This window comes from Acanthochromis polyacanthus, chromosome 10 (assembly GCF_021347895.1).
Source record: "Acanthochromis polyacanthus isolate Apoly-LR-REF ecotype Palm Island chromosome 10, KAUST_Apoly_ChrSc, whole genome shotgun sequence".
In the NCBI taxonomy this organism is placed as follows: domain Eukaryota; kingdom Metazoa; phylum Chordata; class Actinopteri; family Pomacentridae; genus Acanthochromis; species Acanthochromis polyacanthus.
The window spans coordinates 21,912,343-21,933,181 of NC_067122.1; the positions used below are offsets into that span (position 1 = coordinate 21,912,343).

Consider the following 20,839-nt stretch of genomic DNA (forward strand, 5'->3'; position numbering starts at 1 on the left):
ACCATTTCTCCGTAGCCATTCTCCCTGTATAGATGCGTTTTACTGACTCAACTACTCATCCAGTCAGAAAGTGTTGATTTTTTTTGCTAATTCAACGATTTTGTATTATTGTCACTAGGTGTAAAAAAATGCACTTTTTACTGTATGTAAATAAATCTGTATAAGGTTTTATGAGATAATATAGGCATGATTCAGTTTAGCTGTGGATTTATACTCAAAAATTGAAATACAGGATGTAGCATTTGCTTAAATTCTTTCCATTCTTTTTAAAATAGGGGAATAAGTGTTGCTTACAAAATAGAGGTTTCTATTGGTTAAAGTGGATATGATTTAGGCTCCTCTGTGGATTCCGATGTTCTCGATGCCTCATATTACAGAATGTTTTTATGCACAACCTTTTTTATTGTTTCTGTATTGTCATATTAAAGGCAGAACATTTGGCTTTTTTGAGGGAACACATTAAGGAAGATTCTTTAATATGAAGGACGGATGTTCTCAAAGCAACATTTACCTCCAACCTCAGATGACAGGATGCTTTTTATAAGACGTTATTGTAGTGATGTTGAAGGAACATATTGTAGAATTTGTCAAATGTTCCCTCAATAACAGAGGAAGAACATTTTTAGTGTAACATTCAGTTTTGAGAACAGAGTGTCATCACCTAATATGTTTTGTTTTAAGAGGAGTCTGGGAACTAAAAGCTTTTATGCTCAGTAGAACTTGATCAGAATGTTTTTTGGGATAAAAATAAATTACATCTGGGATGTGTGCTGGTTTCCTCAGACCACTAGAGTGATTTCAATACTATTTAACAACTAGTAAGGTTGCTATCACAGAAGAACATATCGGTGTTGTGCCTAAAAGTGAACCTCTGCAAAAACTGATTGCTATAGGAGCAAATATCTTAATGTATCTGCATTCTTGTACCTGCTCTGTGCTTGCAGTATACCTGTTTTTACCTGTTAAAACAGCTTTTATGGATCAGTTCAGCTCATATACAGTTTCCAGCCTGCGAGGAAGTATTCCAGTCTCTACATTGTGACTGAAATGTTATCAGTACATCAAAATGGCTTTATGATTTCAGCCATGAGGGTTATATTTTTAATAGTATATCCCATAGGAAAAACTGCCAAAAAGCTAATTTCTTTATTATATGTATAAAATCCATTTGCAAATCACGTTAATTACAGTCTCTTCAGATAAAAACAAGGATAGCGGACATACCAAAATCCACACATCCTAAACATCAGAGACAATACATCTTTGACAAAATCATACAAACATTCTTTGTTCACAATTATTTGGTGACAAGACATAAGATAAAAATGACATGTTACAGCATCTTTATACAGATGAAGCCTGGAAGAAGCAGGGCAAAAATTACAAAAGTCCAAGAAGAATAAAAAATATGAATATAATGAAGGTTTCACATGCTGAATTTCCATATGGATATGTAGAGATATGACATAATGGATAACAGTACATATGTTATTAAGTAAAACATGTAAAATCTTATTTACATTTATAGTGAGGTGGGGTCATATCGATCATTTTCTTTGCACTAATCTGTGAGTATTTGAAGTGCCATGGCTTGAGAAATAACGTAGCTGGAGTCCTGATATTTTGCAGGCTCACTGATATGTACGCTGACAGTCATTACAAACTTTGAGACCATATTTTTCAACATAATTTTTATTTTGAAGCCCGAAACTGGATTTTCTTCATATGAATCATTTGTTTAGCATATTGGCATACAGAAACAAAAATCTAAAGTTTCAAGAATGATTTCAAAATAAAGAATTTCACAAAGAAAATGGCACCTGCCAAACACAAAGTCACAACAGTCAATACCGAGTATGGCCTCCATTTGCTTCGATGCAGGCAGCAATCTGTCGGCGCATGCTTTGGACCAGACTTCTGATTGCCAGTTGGGAACAGCCCATACGCCTGGCTACATCACTGTAGCTCAAACCGGCCTCCACCATACCCAGTGCCCGGAGACGACGTTCATGTGATAGACGCGGCATGATGCTGTTCACTGGACTAACAATGGTGGCCTTTTTTGGGCCTTTATATAGGCCTTCAAAACCCATTCTCAAATTGTGCAGATACTGAGTATTGCTTGGTGTGTATTTGGTTCACTTTTGCAAAGTGACCAACCCATGTGCAATGAACCATGACAAAATGACAACTCATCATTATCTCAACTACCAGGGCACTAGATCATCAGTAAATCCACAATGAATAATTACAACCCCCCTACAAGTAGAATTCTGCGTACATTTCTGCCTCAAAGTTTCTATTGACTGTCAGTATACATGTGGTCTTCAATAGTGCAACTGTGATTTGATAGAATAATACAAACCAGTTGTATGATGGTGCAAATTTGAACAAAAATGTCAACGTTTCTGTCTACTCCAGTACTCCAGCAACCGTAAAGCCTTTAGTCTTCCCCCAAAGAGGCCGATTCCCCGCCCCCCCCCCCCCCCCCCCCCCCCCAAAGATATGCAGCAATAGGAGCTTTAAAACTGTAGGTACCAATCACAGGCATACTTTAGACAAAAATGATGTTTTTCGCATTTATGCTGAGTATTAGGACAGTCGTTGAGCAGATGTGATAGGTGAAAGCACAGATAGTAATGGTACAGGTCTGGTTGTACCATTGAAGATCTTAGTGATCATTTAAAAATTGGAAGACATTTGGGCTTCAAAATTTTTGAAAAATGAGCCTTCACTATTTCTGCTCCATATTCGTCAATAATAGGTAATTAGCTATCAAAGGCTTGATTGGCTCAGTGTACACATCAATGGTACCATTTTTATTCCGTGTTTTATTTGTTGTTTACTAACCCTGCTCTGATCACAGTAACAGGGTTGCTAATCCATGCTAATATTAGCTTTTCTCAGGACTAAAATGCTTACCAAGATGACAAACTTACTGATGGAAGAAGGTAAAGAAAAAAGTAAAACGAGCTAGTCTTATCCTGATAATATGCTAACAGGGTTGCATGAGGTAGAGTGAGATATTCAATCAATGTTGACAATGTTATGAAAATATGAAAAATAGAAGAGAGGACATAGCTTTGCTCAACCCATTCTTTTGGGAAACTGTTGATGTTAATTCCAGCAGTTCATGTGATTCACTGTTTTCTTCTACCAGCTAAAAAGGTTTTGCTAACAGGGTTGTTGTGGGACACATGTTCCATGAATTATATATATATTTTTTAATTATGTTGATAAAAAATGTTCCCACAATTACAAGAGACTTCAATGAAAAAAATAATACAAAAAAAAAAGCAGATTTAGATTTCATTTTAACTGTTTTATTTGAGATTCAAGTTGGTCATGAAGGGGGTGAGAGAAGAGAAAAATGGCATTTTTAGGGGGAACTCCAGACTTATTTGGTATTTTAAAAATATTTTCAAACATTTTTTTCTCCTAGTTTATTTTTTAGATTTGGTCTCAGGACAAGTACATTTCCACAGCAACGGCCTGTTTTAGTGTTTTGTACATGGATTGTTTGAAATTTGATGTCCTCCAATTCTGGGATGACCAATCAACAACCCTGCAGTTTCAGGACTCCAGCTGCATTATTTATTAAGCGATGACACTTCGGACATTGATCCCCCTTCTACAAAACTAATGTTACCTATGAGCCCAGATTTTACACATGGTCACCTCAATCATTAGTTAACGCTTGAAAAAAAGAGGAATCAGTCAGATTAAAGATGTTTAGGTGAATAAAGGCCTTTATTTCAGGATGTTATTGCACATGAAGAGCGGTAAGAGAGCATTTAGTTGCTTTTGAGAGAACAACTGATCCTGTCACTCCCCCACCCGTAAGTTAAAATAACACACTTGACGGGCTGACCGTGGCCCTTTAAGAGCCAGTGTTTCCAGCAGCAGAGAGCGGAGCAGCCCGGAGCCTCACACTGCAGAGAACATCCACAGCTGCCGGTGGTACCTGACAGCTCCGCTCGGCTCGGCAGACAGGCAGCACCGGGCCGGCTCACCTTACAATAAAACAGCGTCCTGCAAGGGGGAATGGGGGGCACCTAGCCCGTTTGCTAGCCGACTTACATTCCCTAGAAGCGGAGAAGGCTCCAGCAAGATGGTATCCTGGATCATATCGAGGATAGTCGTGTGAGTAACGGCTGCTCAGACGTTAGCCTCCATTCATCAGCTGTCCTACTAGCCAAGCTGTCATCCATCTTCCGTCCGTACAGCCACAATTCGCTAATGTAGAAGCATGTTATTGTTAACCTGGCATTTAAGCAGGTGTACACACAAAACCGTGGCTCTGTTTCTCCAATTAACACAGTGATGCAGCACAATCTGCATCCAGCGCTTGCTAGCCGCTGGTAGCTAACATATGCTGGCTAGCTAGTAACTATCCACCTGACAGACGGACACTGTGCTGGCAGCTTTAGCTAACCACATTATTCAGCCTGCTTAATATGCCTGCCTCGCTTGCAGACAAGAGAACAGACTCCAAACTGCCTGCCGTGACTTTTTAAAATGCCACAGCGGCTCACGGAGCATTTCAGCACCACATGGTAACAGGAGAGGCTAAAATGTGGTGAGGGGTGTGTGTCGCTCCGTCCATGACAGATGAATGAGCATGATGATGATGGTGTGTTTTAGAGACAGATCTCTTGCTGTGATCAGACGGGCAGTATACAGGCCTCAGCTTCCACCTGTACACAACACATCCCAGCAGTGACTCAACCAAAGGCAGCAGCTGTCATCATCCCTGTCCTGTATGCAGACACTTTGCTGCATCAGAGCTGTCCCATGTCAAAGGATGGATTCCTTTTCATCATTATGTTGTCACCTGACCGCCGGATGCACCTGTCAGTGTTACTGTCGATTTACCCAGACTGTACTTATTCCTCAGACAGCTATCATGGTCTGAATCAGGTGTAGAAATGTAGCTGGTGTTTCATCCCTATAAATACTCTGTGTGCATGGATTACATAAGCAGAGGATAACACTGACAAACTGCTACTTTTAGTGGCTTCCAGCTGGCTCTTCCACTTCACTGCACCTCAGGTAGTCATGCGTCGTTTGGAGGCAAACAGTGTGACTGGATATGCATCATAATGGCTTCTGCATATTAAACACGACACTTTGAACATGCAGCTGCCTCCTAATTAGTGTGCTTTTTGTTTGTTTACCTTTTCATTTTCCAGAAAATGATTTGTTCTAACCTGAAAATATTAATAAGCAGTGTAACGGAAATCACCATGTGTCAATCAATCGATATCTCCAAATCTAAATGAGAGGACTGAATGGCTTCAGACTCTGTGGAAAACTTGAGATGTGGGTACAAAGAGGCACAGGGCGTCTGTTGAGGAAGTCTACAGGCCTCGAGGCCTGCTACGAGTCAGCTCAGCTTACTGTACAGAGCTGAGAGGCACTGCACACATGACTGAGCAGTTCAGACATTTACTGGGACAGAGGACCTACTTAAACGCTGAGAAAAATAATAGATATTCTCTGGCTACCAGCATGTGGGAGCTCAAGTCTTGTAGGGAGTCTCTGTGTTATGAATAGCCAAAATTTAACTTTAGATCAAATGCTACACTTATTCACCCTGTAAGCATACATTCAGACTGATTTTCTGAACTGTATTCTCCCTGCTGTCCTCTCACTCAGCAGTCAGTATCCTGTCAGATCAGCACAAATCAGCACAGTGGCAGAGGATGGAACCAAATGCACATCAAAAACACAGCTCTGTGTGCTTAGTGTCCCAATCTGCACGAGGACTGAACACATGGTGACCCACCCCGCGCAGACTTTTATGTGTTTTTTCCACTTTATCTTGCTGCAGTCTTCCTGAGTACATGATGTCCAGTATGCTGTTTGCTCTGACTATCAGTCCACTGTGTTTTGACAAGTCCCTGCCTGTCAGTTCCCTTTTGTGGCATCAACACCAAAACCATGCAGAGACTGACTCTGTTTGAGTGTAATTAGTTTGACAATACAGAACTTGTACCTCTGTATGTTTACATAAGCTCAGGGCAAGCATGGCTAATCTGCAGGAGGTGTCGGAGTGAAGGCCCAGAGGCCACGTTCTCCAGCTGAATCTCCTTCCTCTGACCCAAACCTCTCTGCTCCTCTGCCTTTTGCAGCCTTGCCTTTGGGACACTCTACCCAGCATACTCCTCATACAAGGCTGTCAAGACGAAGAATGTGAAGGAATATGTGAGTATCACCTCTGGTTACTAAATATCAGCAGGGTGTTTTTGACCCCTGTCTGCTCCGCGTGACTTTTGGGATTTTTTTGCTCGGGGCTGATGGCAGCAGCTATTTTTGCTCTAACGTGTTAAGTTATAAATTTGAGGAGGACAGTAATGTGAAGCACACTCAAATGTAGGTCAGAGAAACGCCTGGCATTGTTTTGTTGGTCGACACACATTAATTCCAGAGACTAATTTCTGTTTTAATGATGGCAGCATTGATTGTTTTGGTTTCTTTGAACATTGTCACTTGGCAAGTTTGATAAGGATCCGGGTCTCCCAGACAAGAGTAGAAGCATGTCCGAGCCGTTTAATTAGGAGAGCTGAAGAAGCATAACAACACTAAAACATGAAATAATACCTGCATATCATCTAGGTCCTAATTCTTCTTAGTTGTTCTTTATTGTACATACATTGGCTTGACAGGGTTTTAAAACTGAAATATTGTCATTAAACAAGACAGTAGTGAGTCTCCTCTCATTTTTTGAGCAGATAATTTTTATTCACCACCTGTAAAGAGGATAAAACCATGCATACATGCACCTTTTAATGACTGAATGCTCATACCGTGCTGCAAAAACCCAACCGCATTGTATCAGTCCAAGGGGTCGTGGATGTGACTGAACACTTTAAGATTAGAGGGGGGAAGAAAAGAAAAAAGAAAGGACACAGATGTACCAAAAGTCTGAGACCAATAGTGCAGCTTGTTCTATTTTTTGCCTTTGTTTTGAATTGAATTCACACGCTTTTCATTACAAGTGACAATATGAGCTCATTAATTTAAGTAAAAAGTAGAAAAATGTTTGTCTGCCCCCCTTTTGCTTCATTGTCAGCGGCTTTGGATCTGCGTGGATTCTACAAGTTGGTGCAAAACCTGATAACCCAGCAACATCTTGAAATGTTTGACTTCCTCAGAGTTGAGTTCAGATGACTGTAAAGGAAAGTCCATGACAAACCAGCACTCACTGACCTTTAAGTATTTCTTGCAGAGCTTTGTGTTTGGGCTCATTATTATCCTGCTGAAGTACAAATACTTCTCCCCAAAGATGCAAATCAGAAGGTGGAACATCTCTAAAGAATAGAGCGCGACTTCTCCTCAGTCAGGTTGGCGTCTATTCAGTGCAGGTGTTCAAATCCAGTCAACCTAACCTTAGAATCAGCAAAACACCTGCAAAATTGAAGATTCCTCAGGCTTGATTCCCTCTGGTTCTGTTCTCTCTCCTGATTATCTCCTTAATTCTAAGACCATCAGTAAAAAGCAACCAGACATTTCCCTCTCGTCCCCAATGCTTCTTCAGTTCTGACTTTAGTCCTGTTGGGTTTTTACTGAGAATCTGCTCAGGCATATTTATGGCCTTACATACACAATTCAGTTGCTGCCATAAATCTCACATCTGGATTTATCAGTAAATAAGATCAGTGACTAGGACTGTTTTGAAGTCATCCACTGTGAAGTGCTGCTACGTCTTCTCCCATTATTTCTCTGATTTTGTATATCAGTGATGAAATTTCATTTCTGTCATTGAGCTAAGCTTGATGTGTTAATCCTCTGATGCTGTGGTCACTTCAGTTCTGTCTCCTCATGCTTCGGATAGAGCTAATCTAGTTTTCAAAAAGCCATGCCCTGCCTCCTTCAGAATTTTCAGTCTAGTCATAAATTGATGCTGAGAAAGCTTCCCTTTGCTCAGAATAACTATTTGTCTTATGATATTCCGGAGTTACGGGCGGACATTGGCTGCTAGTTGATTTCATTAAACAAGTCTTTGAGTAGATCAAATCCTGTGTCCTCTCAACACTGCTTCAATGGAAGGATAAAACTCAAAGAACTCTGATCTGTTTATTCACGGTCAGCACCACAAATGTACTTAAATTTGAATGCTGCCCCAGAAATAGTGCAAAATCTTATTTCTTGGATTTGAAATGATTCTAAATCCTCAAATTCTCTAATTATTTACATTTTTTATGAAGATATGACAGATTTTCAGTGTGCTCTCATACTTTTGGAGTCCACTGTGTTTCTTTAGTAAAAAATGCTCAGAAATGAATAAAATGGGCATTTTTTTGCCCGTTCAGGCTTAAAATATTCATATGAACCATTTAAAAAGTGGAAATCACTTTATTTGAAACACATATGACTCAGAGACATGTTAGTATGTGATGTTTGTTTGTTTAAAAGGAAACAAACCAAAAGGTTGGGAATCAATAAACTGATCTTATTTGCATTTAGGCCAAAAATAACATCCAAAGCAAGCTTAACCCTCTGAACCCGAAGCAGTTTTTGAGCTGTTAAATTTTCACTCACTGTGTCCTCATTTTTCACTCTAATGTAATGTCCTGCAGCTCTAAGGAAACGGAACAACCATGGCTAGATGTAGAGAGAAATCAAAAATGCGTTTTGTGCAGTAAAACAGAAAAAAATGAAAGTTTTTCTTAATTATTTTACAAAATGGAAAAACAAATTGAAATTGACATGTACAACATTTTCCCAAGTGCTCACAGATGGTACGAAACTGTGTGTCTACACACTATAGATATTTTACTATTTGCATTATTAATCTGATTCCATCTTTCTCCTCTCAGCCCTGTAAACACAGCCTGCAGTTCCGTCCAGTTCAGCTGAAAAGTCTCTACATTTTTGTCATGTGACTGTTGGTCGTTGCTGAGTCACTCATGGCTTCATAGTTGCACCAAAGATGACAGATTTTTTTGCCTTTTACATGATCTGGTTAAAATAAAGGGTCTATTTTTGGTGAATTTTTAAAATGAGACACATGATTTCTTTATGAAATCTGAAGATTCTCTCTGTTCTCATAGTTTCTGGCTCCTGTGAAAGGTGTTATTTTGGTGTTGCATGAAAGTATCGTAGTTCAAATGTCGTGCTTATAAACCTTTAATACCCTTATTGGTTGCTGTTGGTGTTTTAAAACAGTCCACACTATGCTGGAAGAACAGCTAGAAGGAACAAGCTGTAAAGGGGGAGCATCTTTAAATAACACAGCAAATAAAGTGGCCGTCAGTTTAAGACGTGGTAGCCAGTGTTGCTAGTGGAAACCAGTGTAAAAAAACAACAAAACAAAACAGCAGATTCCCTCTCTAGCTTTTGGCTGAGAACCTGATCAGCTAAAAGGGATCCTTCCTGCTTACCTCATCGCTGCATGGTATGAGCAAGAAAGAGAGAGCGAGGGGCTCCAGGAGGAGGAGGAGACGGCAGCACTCTGGCCCTCAGCCTAGATTTCCACTGGAGAACAGTCTCCTCCTGGCAGGTTACCATGGCAACCCACCCTCTCAATCGCTGCTCGAGCAGACGGCCACAGAAGGAGCGAATAAGGGGAGGAGGGAAAGAGAATGAGAGAGGTGGGGGGGACGCCATTTTTACAGCTGATGTTTTCATTACCCCCCCTTTTCGTTTGGCTCCTTTCTAATGAGTTGAACGATTCAGGATCACGTGTGTCCATGGAGCTGTTGCCTTGAGACACACATTACCACACAGTAATGCTTTTCTTACATTCAATGTTAGATTTTTTTATGTGTTTCTGCTAAATCTGTGGTGTTTGATATTGCTTCCAAGGTTAGTTTCCCCCTAAGTGCCGAGTTTGTGGTATATTTAGACGCCGTCCCACATTTTGCTCTGTCCCAGACATTTAACCATGCGTGCTGATGTGATGTGAATGGACTGAAACATATGCTGCCTTTCTGCATTGGCATGTCTGTGTGTGGAGCTGCTGTTCAGCTCCACATGGCTCTGCACGTGTACACATGATGCTGTGGGTTTTCCTGTGCTATATTTATAATTTTCTTCCTCTTCACCTCTGTTTGTGTCCAGGTAAAGTGGATGATGTACTGGATAGTATTTGCGTTATTCACTACAGCAGAGACAGCCACAGACCTTCTCCTATCATGGTGAGTCAGGAGCTACTCATCATCATGACCCTCGTGACCAACTGTCTTGTGATTTTTTTTTATTTTTTATTTTTAAAAAGCAGCTTTTATAAAATCAATAGATGCATTCGTATGTGTCCAAGTGCTGTGGTTATCTTTAATACAATGATCTCTTTAAGTATCATGTTTTTACTTTTGAATTAGAAAATGCAATTCACACACACGTATATCCTGTCCTTTCTGTTGTGCCTTTCTGTTTGACTCAACTGTGTACACCTTCCTTAACCCTTAGATGCATGAATGATTGGACCCTACACTCTGCCATAAGTGGATCAAAAATGTCCTGTAGATTAATCGATGTGTTTTTATGCAATTTTTGTCATTTTGGTTAAGAATTAACCTTTTAATATTGTTTGTATTATATGTTGACCAGTACAAAAATGATTTCATGCTTAAAATATGTTTATTTTTCACTTTATACCAGATTTTGAACATTTTGATAATTGAAAAAGATTATGCAGAACAGCAATAGAAGAATGTCCATTTTTTCTACACTTTTCCACTCTTTTCCTCCAATTAGTGCTCATTTCTGTCCCTGCAAGATTGTGTACTTCATCACCTATTGTATGATCGTATCAGTGATGGAGAACTCCCATGCATGTTTTGGTGAGGCCCGGTGCAGACCCTGACTGACTTCTCAGGATATTATGGCTTAGTGTTCTGCTCTGGGTGGGAGGTAACTCACTCCAGTAAAAGTCTTTATGACTCATTCTGTTGGGCATGGTTTCGACTTCACCCTTCCCTTAAGAGGACTCATCAGAGGAATCTTCTGTATCTGACTGATTTTGTTCACTGAGGCGGGTTGGCTGTCCAGCTGGACGATAATCTGGGTCCTCATCAATGAGATGTCTGAGTTTTCAGATTCTGAGTCCAAACCCAAAACTGTGTCTCCATAATCCAGCATCTGGACGATCATTTCTCTTGTAAACCCAGCAGTCATGACACTCTAGATGAGGAAACAGCAAAGGAGCAGAATGTTTTGAATGACACACAAACCTATCAATCAATATGTAACTATATACTGTATATACTCACTATAAAGTAGGCTAATTTGATGATGCACAATAATAACACGAGTCATGAATATGTAAGTATGTTGAAAATATCAATTTGATGACATCAGTTTTTTTCTGAAGTAAAAAATGTAGATAATACTTGCATGCGTCTGGTCTTGCTGTGGAAAATAATCTTCCTGATTGGTGACACTTCTGACATAGGGTGTGTGTGAGATCCACAATAAATATATTTCTGACGGCAACAACTGATAAGAATCACAGGTTTCCATGAGATTCTATGGGAAATGCATGCGGGTCATTTTTGACCCACTTATGGAAGCTTGGGGTGGTAATGCAAATATAACTTCTTAAGAAGTATAAAAGGTCATTTAAAATTTTTACTGCAATGATGTCAGAAACAGACTTTTTGAGGAATAGCTGGAATATGAAATGATAACTTTTCATTGCAAGGATATTGAAAGAAAATGACCTCACCGGGTTATTTTAGACCCACTTATGCATCTAAAAGTTAAAGTCTTTGTTTCCTTTTCCTCACTCCTGATTGTTTATGTCTGATTCCGCAGGTTTCCATTTTACTTTGAGCTAAAGATTGCATTTGTGATCTGGCTCCTGTCCCCATACACCAAGGGTTCCAGCGTCCTGTACCGCAAGTTTGTCCACCCAACCTTGTCCAACAAAGAGAAGGTAAGGATTGTGACTGTTGGAAATGACAAAGTCGTCTTGCAGATGTAAAGTGGTGTGCAAGTCCACATTAAGATATTCCACTTAGTCCTTTGCTTCCATTTATCAATTTGTTCTTTGTTCTGATGCCATATACTGTTGTCTTTCACTTCTCCTCGGCTGTCCTTGTGTGCCACAGGAGATAGATGAGTACATAGCACAGGCCAAAGACAGGAGTTATGAGACCATGATGAGGTTTGGAAAACGGGGTCTCAACTTGGCTGCTAATGCTGCTGTCACTGCAGCTACTAAGGTAAGCTGTGTGCTCTGTGATACCATGAATAGCCAAGATTATGCACATTTACAGTTTGACATATTTTGGTCATGTCAGGCTCTACTGGAATGGGTTTACAGAATGTACTAGTTATGTAAAAAAACACCTTATGTTTCTTATACTATACATCTTTGCAGCACTTCACGTTTTGTCTGAAATGCCCCATTGCAGCTCCTGGCTCTTGTAGCTCCTCATCTGAAAAGTACAGTCTGCTCTGATTGGTTAGGTGGCTCAACAAAAGTAAGGGGCTGTTGGTCATGCACTGTATCCACAAATTTATATGAAACCCCTAGAGTTAATCAGAATCTTACCCAGAACAAGGAAGGACAGTTGCAGAAGTGATCATGTTTCACAATGCTCAGTGTTATATCATCCCTCAGTTCTACAATTTTGATGTAGCTTTGACCTAAGCTAGCATACGATGCTAACACTAAGGATTTTCCCATTGTTGTGGACGCATTGCCATTAAAAATAAAAGTAATCTACTGGATCTTCAGTTCTTTAGAAGCTGGGAGTGCATGAAGGCTCTTGTGTTCACTCTTGCAGCCAACAGCAGAACATTTGGTGTGTTTGCTTGTGACTGGGCTATAAGACAGCTGCTCATTCTTTCTAACTAGACAGACCGTACTAAAATGTGCTGCGTGGTAACACCGATAAGTAACATGGAATAAGTCTGGTTTATAAACAAGGCATTTGGTCGGGACCTGTATTTTCTGTGGCAGAGGAAAACTGCCTTTGGTGTTAATTTTCAATGCAGACTTTTTACATGCACAAAAAACTTTAACATACTGACAGAATTGGAAAATCCAAAAAGCAAAATATGGGCACTGAAATAATTTTGACAAATCCTTTAATTCTTGACTGTAATAATTTCACTGCTGTGTTTCCTCAATTCTGGATTGTGTTACGAATATAATCTTGTGCAGATTTATTATCTTAAATATGGCTCATACTGTGCCTGACACCTACTGAATTCACTGCTAATGTGACTATTTGGAAGATATTTTGTATTTCTCCTTGCATACTACCTGCAAACCACTGCTGAAGAGAAAATAACTCTTTGCAAGTCAGTCATATTGCTAAAGAGGAGCACTTAGACTGCAGACTTGCTTGTTCTGATTTGTGAGGTATATTCAAATCACCTCTATCATTTGTTGGGCTGCATACTTTAAATGTTGATTTATATGCAGATTTTTTTCTAAATTATTTGTTATATCTCAACAAAATGTAGAAGAAAAAATCAGTTTATTGCCATAGAAAGCTAAGAAATAATGAAAAGCTTTCACCAATCAAAATCATTGCCATTTTGCTTGAAAAATGCCTTTTATGATAACTTAATTATATAAACAAATTCCAATTTTAGTTGGTAAACTAGATGAGCCCTCAGTAGAGGCAGAACCACGCCCTCTGCTGGCGAAAACCCTGTCCTCCCTATACAACTGATGCCGTATGTATCAATTTTGATCATTGTACGTATCTCCCTCCCTACTTGAGCTGCTGACCTGTAACTCCACAACGGAGCAGGGGACCTTAGATTGATCTTCAGTGCCAAGTTTGATTATCCTGACTTCAGCGGTTGCAGAGATATCGGACCGGACATAGCCACATTCATACCGCACCGAATGCAATAACCCCGCCGACGTACCCATCGGGCGTGGTTAATTGATCAGATTGTTGCAGCTCTAATCAACTGAGAGGTTCACTGTTCTCAACACACATTAATGAAGTAGTAGTGTTCCGTCAAAGATGCCTGGTAATAATTCTCTATTACATTTACACACATTAAGTGCTCCCAGAGTCCCAGAGGGTCATCAATGAGTTTGATATCAACTCATGTGTAGCGAAAATGGCCTCACATGGACACATCATGTAAATAACATGTAGCGTTAGTAACCTCATACATGGAGCCATAACTATAATGTAGTGAAAATGTATAAATTGTGTAGCATGAATGTAGTCTCACATGGGAGCAGGAAGTAATTAGATATGTCATGACAAATTAAAGGGTATGCAAAATGTGTAGCCTCATGTGGCCATGCGACTTATGTAGAAACTACTATTTGTGATTAAAATTGCACTCGTTTATCAGGGACACCACTCAGACCTTTATGAAGAATATTTCAGGTTGAATAATGATAAATTTATCAAATCCACTTGTCAGTCTCAATATGAAAGTTGTGAACTCTGATTTCATTGATCTCCACTTCCCAAACAAAGAAATGCACGTTAGAAGCAACGATAACTATGCTGAAACATTTCTTCACTAATACTACAAACAAACAATAAGCAACAATGACCTGATGAACAGCAGACAGTGAATGAATGAATGCAGGTAAACTAATTAACTGTGATCGTCACTGGAAGCAGTTGGTAGAAAGATGATGAATTTAGAATCGCTAGGGAATTGGAAAGCCAATTATAATTTGTAAATTCACCTGTTTAGCAGAAGGAAAGTGATACTAGCATAGCCTTTGTAGTAGTGAGAGGGAGACCGCTGCAGGATGTGGAGCTGTGATGATCTGCTGGATGAGTTGGTTCAGGACCGCAGAGACAAGGAGACACTTTGGCAGGTTTACATTGCAAAAGTGTGCCAAAGTAAAAACACTAAGAGTCAAAAGCTCACAGCTATAATAGAAAATGTTTGCACTGTTGCAGTGTAAATATAATTTAAGAAGTCCAACTTGCAGTAAAACAGAGAAAAACAAAGACCAACTTAAATTGTAGAAAAACATCTTGTCGGAATGCGTGTAAAAATAAAAAACATTTTCAGCCATCATAAAGGAACCTAGTTTTAAGCTGCGTTTAAAATTAAACCCCCAAGATTTATTTATTTATTTATTTATTTTAAAGCCCCAGTTGCATTCCAGTGACAGAAAGTTCTGGAGTCAAATTCAAATCAACTTCTAACCATTTGTGGGTGTGTTCCTCCCAAGGGTGATATTGAGCTTCTCTGTCTAGGAGAGGTCAGAGGCCAAATAGCTTCTTAAACTTACAAATCCGATTGTCAAACATCTATTGAAATGGTGTCCTACCAGATTTAGAGCTTTGAGATAAGGTCTCTGGATTCTCTGTGTGTTGTGTTGGAATGTTCTGCACCTCAGTCCCCTACACACCACTGTGTGTTCAGGTGTGTATTTGACATGATTGCATTCCTGAAGGAGCTTTTTAATGCTTCGTGTTAACATGAACAGACCGATATTAACACAGCTGTCTTTGAGTGGTCAAAGATTAGATGCATGCATGAAAATGAAGAGTGTACGAAGCTCAAGATGAAAGCTGAAGGTGCAACAAGTTGTTCTTCAAATCCTGGTAAAATGTGCTCTGCCAAATCGATGCATGTGCTATCGATCAAATAGCTGCAGCCAGTCCAAGTGTATGGGTATGATGTTTTATGGAAGATTGACTGAGGCAATTGTTTCCAAAATCACATATTATTTCTGTATTGATCAGTAGAGACATACAAGACTGACTGTTTCTGTCCTTTGTCCAATTAACTGCTCATACTAATCTCTTGGTTAAGTAGCACTCAATTTCATGTTTGTACAGACCACTGACTCATATTTTTGTTGATAAATTATGAAACATATATTTCAGTGTAGATCCTTATTTATTAATGACTGCAGAACTACAATTATCATTTTTTTCCATTAGTTATTATTTTTCACTTAATTTAGTAATTGAGGTTTTTTATGAACAGTCCAAGATCCTCATATATTTAGTTTAAAGTTATGCACAAAAGAAAGAAACAGCAAATCCTTACATTATGCATCAATTTTCTGCTGCTCAGTTAATCACAGTTTTAATTGATACCGATGAGAGAATTTAATTTAAGTGGTTGTAACTAATAAACAGGACATTTATGTTGATAACATGGGATTCCCAATATGACACATTATTGATTTACATAAAACTCTCCTATCTTGGCAACCTTTTGTAGATAAATCCGTCAGTGCTTCATTAAAGAAGAACTGCCTGTAAAACATGGATTTTTGGATGACCTCTCCCTCTAAGGCCTGAGTGATTACCGGTATAATATCAAAGATGATATTGTTATGCTGTCACAAATATAACATGTCTGCGTTTGGTTTTGCCGTGTCGACCAGGGGCAGGGCGTTTTGTCGGACAAGCTGCGGAGTTTCAGCATGCAGGACCTGACTCTCATCAACGCCGAGGACGACCTGGCTCTGCACACTTCAGATGGCCGCATGAGACGGGACCCCATGGACGAGATGAGCTCAGGGTCCAGCACGCTGCCACGCGCCAAGAGCACCGCTGCACGCCAGAGTAAGGCCATGCAGCACACACCTGCAACGATGCACATCCAACGCTGCTTCGTTTGCAGCTTCACGCCGAGAAACGTACAGAAACGTGTTAATACATGCATACTGTGTCTGCAGATCGCTAATTGAGCCAGAATGACGACTTCCTTTATTCAACTTTTATCAGAAAGATGCTGGGACGATTCGGGCCGAGGGGAGTCATGTGGTGAACAGGACTGCAGCATGGCAGTGGAGAGGAGGATGATGAGGGAAGGGATGAAAACAGGGTCGAGTGGGGGGGTGAAAGCACGTGATTGCAGTGGGATGAGATTCTTAAAGCAGGACTCTTTGTGTCTGGCTGCACCGCCGGCTGACCGACTGTGTGGGCCTGACAAGCTGCAGAATGAATACAGAGAGAGGCACTGAAACAATGAATGAGCAGGGCAAAGTGGCACATTTTAATTTATACGGCTACAGTTCCTGAACCCAGTGTGACAGAAAGCTAGAACAAGACGCTGAAGTCAGAGTTTAAATGAAATGTTTTGGCTGATTTGATCCTGAATGCTCCACAGAAGAGTGGAGTTCTGTGTTTACTGAAGAGAGTCTGTGTTTTAGCTGTGGTTAATTTCAGCTTTTCACATGTTTAGTGAGTCTGACTGCAAGGAAATGCAGAAATTAATTGTATCAAACACATATTTTGCTGTCCTCTGTACCAAAATGTTACCTGAATAATCATTTACTGATTAATTGATCACAAAAAGAAATTTGGACAGTTTCAGCCATGTACTGCTCTTAAAGGTGCCCTGTGGAGTTAGCTAGTTTTATGAACCAAAACACACTGTGTCCGCCTGTGAGGTTTAGCAAATAACTGCATTTTCTACCTCATACAACATTTGAAAAGTCAGTTTTGTGAAACCATTTTAACAGTGCAGGTTACACTGCAAACAGTTGTTTCCAATGTTTGTGACTTGTGTCATGTCTATTTATGACCTACTGCTACAATTCAATGCATATTAAGCTCTAAGTGATTTGCCTTTTTTATGGGTTAGTTTAGTTGTTTTTAAGAAACCCAAACACAAGGGCATATGTGCAGCAGCTGCAGAGTTCCAGAGCTCCACGTTACTGAAGGCAAATTCATGTTTTCCACATCTTTTTAACAGTTTTAGACTTTAACAGCGGACAGAAGAAGTGCATGCGGTTATGTTCATACTACAGTAGTACTGCTGCAGAGGTTGGCTTTATCTCTAAAGGCTGCCTGTGACTTTCCCTGTTTACAGGAAGTAGCAGCTACCTCATAGATTGGGCTGTAGCACCATGTCAATGTGAATAATCCCGTGGCATGTCGAGCACGGTGGAGAGTTTGGAATATCAAAATGTTTGGGCACATCGATGGAAAGCATGGACAAGGGTTTAAAGCACATCTAAAGTCTGGCAGTGATTACTTTCATCACAGCTCTTTACATGAAGAATTATTAAGGTGTGGAAGATGGAGAATATTAGCCTAGCCACGCTACACCCATGTTTCTGACGGCACAAGGGTCCAGGCACGCTCGACAGGGAGGGAGGCGGGCTAAAAGGTTGTCTATCAAATCCCTCTGCAGCAATTGGATAGGTATACAACCAATCAGCGCAACGAATAGGCTCCAAGAGCACCGGAAATCAGAGGATGCGGTAGTTTGGTGAAGCCTTATTTATACAGTCAATGGGTGAAGCTCAAGTATATTACAGACATGTTAACAGAAAGATTATTCAGAGTCGGTACTAATGGAGCTCAACAACTGTTGTCATTTTTGTTGTCGACCCTGGCAGAGAATTAAATTCGTTGCCGTGGGTTGTCTAGCGCGGCTAGGCTAGTTGTTTCCGGTTGTTTCTGTCAGAATCGTCGCGCCTCTGTCGTCACTTAGTTATGCCCGCCTTCTGACTCTACACTTCATGGTGATTGGTCCGGCCAGTTTTAGGAGAATCCAGCCTCGAGCCTTATGGAGGGTAACTAGACCCACCCTGGCAGAGAATGAAATTCGTTGCCGTGGGTTGTCTAACGCGGCTAGGCTAGGAGCTTATTGTTTTACAACCATAACAAGTATGTTTTTGAAGCAGCATTTTGTTTTCCTGGTGCTTGGGTAGTCATCAAGCTTGCAGTGCTTTGACGGACTCCCGAATGTGGAAAGCGTGACTTTGTGGCCACATTCTTTCTGCTGGTCATATCGCTTGTAGTCAGTGCACTGAGTTTAATGATTAAAAATTATATTAATGCAGCATATTTTATCACCAGTATACTATAATAATGGCTTGACTGAAGAGACTCCTATATAGTGTGATTTTAGCAATAGCAAGCTCCAGTTTTAAAACTAGTGCAGACAAAAGCAGCGTTTTTTAAATCTGTCCACTGGGTGGTGTGAGAGGCTGTGAATGAAGTGATGCTCCAGTCTGCACTGACAACTGTTAAGTCGCTTCACTGATACTGCCTTTCTGATAAATCAGATGACTGAATTAGTTCGGTAGCAAAAAAAAATACCTGAAATCTTGAAAACTGTTGATGTAGTTAAATTGACTGACCATCAATCTTTGTCCAATCCTGCAGCTCGCTCTTTAACAGCTGCAGCCCTTGCTGATGACACGTCGTCTCAACACAGCTCTGATCTGTCAGACACAAGAACTGAACACTCCGATGAAGATGTGGGCGACAAAGCCCCTAAACGCAGTACCAACACCAAGGCAACCAAGAAACCTGCTGCTGCTAAGACAGAGGTAGGACCTGTGAAGACACACATGCATAAGGTGGTACAGTCATGGCTAAAATTTCTGTTACAGTATTGGCCCAGTTGGCATCTCGTCGCTATTGATTATTTTCTGATTTTCCTAAAAGATCTTCAGTAATGGAGTTATTACAATAGCAATCTTCAAAAAATGCTTTTGTGTTTAGAGTTGAATAAACTCTTTTGCACAGTTACAAAATATTTAACTGGAGAAAAGAGTATTGGTGTTAATAATACATCCCAAATCTGGCAATAGTTCCATTTTTGTGTATGCATCACCAGAGTTTACAGCCGAGTTTACAGCCATGCTAACAGCGCTGTGAGGCTGCACTCTATACTACATATTAACTGCATATACATGGCTATATAGTGTACATACTTAGTGTAATTGTATGCTGATTTTATATTTAATTTTTATTATTTTTTTTAAATACACAAGTCTTTTATTCTGTATTTGTAATTCTAGTGTACGTGCGATGCAGGTCAAACTGATGACTGATGTATTTATGGCTACTAAACTTCAGTAGCAAACCTCAAATGTTTTTCCAGGTTTTAAAAACTTTTATTTTCCAAGTGTTTCCTGTACTTTATTACTGCCATCCTCAACTTGTTTGAATTTTTTGCAGCTACCTGATTTCCTTTGTGCATTCAATTAACAGTACACTCAAAATCCAATTTATACTGTGTTTAAGAATAATATATTTTGTCAGTTTTGACAAAAACCTGTTGGGTCGAATGGAGCTATAAGACAGTCAATGACAGTGCTATCATGCTGCTATTTATGACATTTACCAAGGTTACTGTTTTAGTTTTGTATGCTATTAAGTTGGGTGTAATTAGGAGGAAATAGGAGCTGTGTGAGTTCAACGGTCTGATGTTATGGTGTGAGAGGAAAAGGGATCACCAAATGTATTTCAGTTCATCCTGATGGGGGCATTAATGCTGTCATGCAGTATGATACCATCTAAAGCTGCCACGATTAGACACCATAATCAGTGATGATTTAAATAGGCAGCAGGTGATACAAATAACTGAGCAGAGATCGGTAAAAAATGCAGATATTTGTCCTCCAATAATATTATTGACAAAAAATGATTTGTGCAAAACACATAATTATTAAAAGGAAGTCAATGTAATTCATTGATCATTTAAGGAAATGACTTAATGAATTCTGTGATACTAAATACACTATATTGCCAAAAGTATTCGCTCACCCATCCAAATAATCAGAATCGGGTGTTCCAATCACTTCCATGGCCACAGGTGTATCAAATCAAGCACCTGGGCATGCAGACTGCTTTTACAAACATTTGTGAAAGAATGGGTCGCTCTCAGGAGCTCAGTGAATTCCAGCGTGGAACTGTGATAGGATGCCACCTGTGCAACAAATCCAGTCTTGATTTTTCCTCGCTCCTAAATATTCCACAGTTAACTGTCCGCTGTATTATAAGAAAGTGGAAGTGTGTGGGAACGACAGCAACTCAGCCACCAAGTGGTCGGCCACGTAAACTGATGGAGCGGGATCAGTGGATGCTGAGGCGCATAGTGCCAAGAGGTTGACACCTTTCTGCAGAGTCAGACCTTCAAACTTCATGTGGCCTTCAGATTAGCTCAAGAACAGTGCTTCAGCAGA

At 40.0% G+C, this 20,839-nt stretch overlaps 1 protein-coding gene across 6 annotated transcripts in view; it reads left to right on the forward strand.

The window, feature by feature from the left end:
• The first annotated feature begins 3,864 nt into the window (after positions 1–3,864).
• reep2 (receptor accessory protein 2) overlaps positions 3,865–20,839 on the forward strand; it is an 88,384-nt gene continuing 71,409 nt past the window's right edge. For all 6 annotated transcript variants that reach the window (XR_007944559.1, XR_007944558.1, XR_007944560.1 and 3 more), the window contains exons 1-7: positions 3,865–4,143; positions 6,135–6,207; positions 10,066–10,142; positions 11,761–11,881; positions 12,057–12,170; positions 16,295–16,475; positions 19,032–19,198. Coding sequence is in view for 1 of the 6 variants with exons in the window: in XM_022189543.2 (XP_022045235.1) it covers positions 4,112–4,143; positions 6,135–6,207; positions 10,066–10,142; positions 11,761–11,881; positions 12,057–12,170; positions 16,295–16,475; positions 19,032–19,198 (765 nt within the window). In the remaining 5 variants the exon portion in view is untranslated. The remainder of the gene's footprint in view (positions 4,144–6,134; positions 6,208–10,065; positions 10,143–11,760; positions 11,882–12,056; positions 12,171–16,294; positions 16,476–19,031; positions 19,199–20,839) is intronic.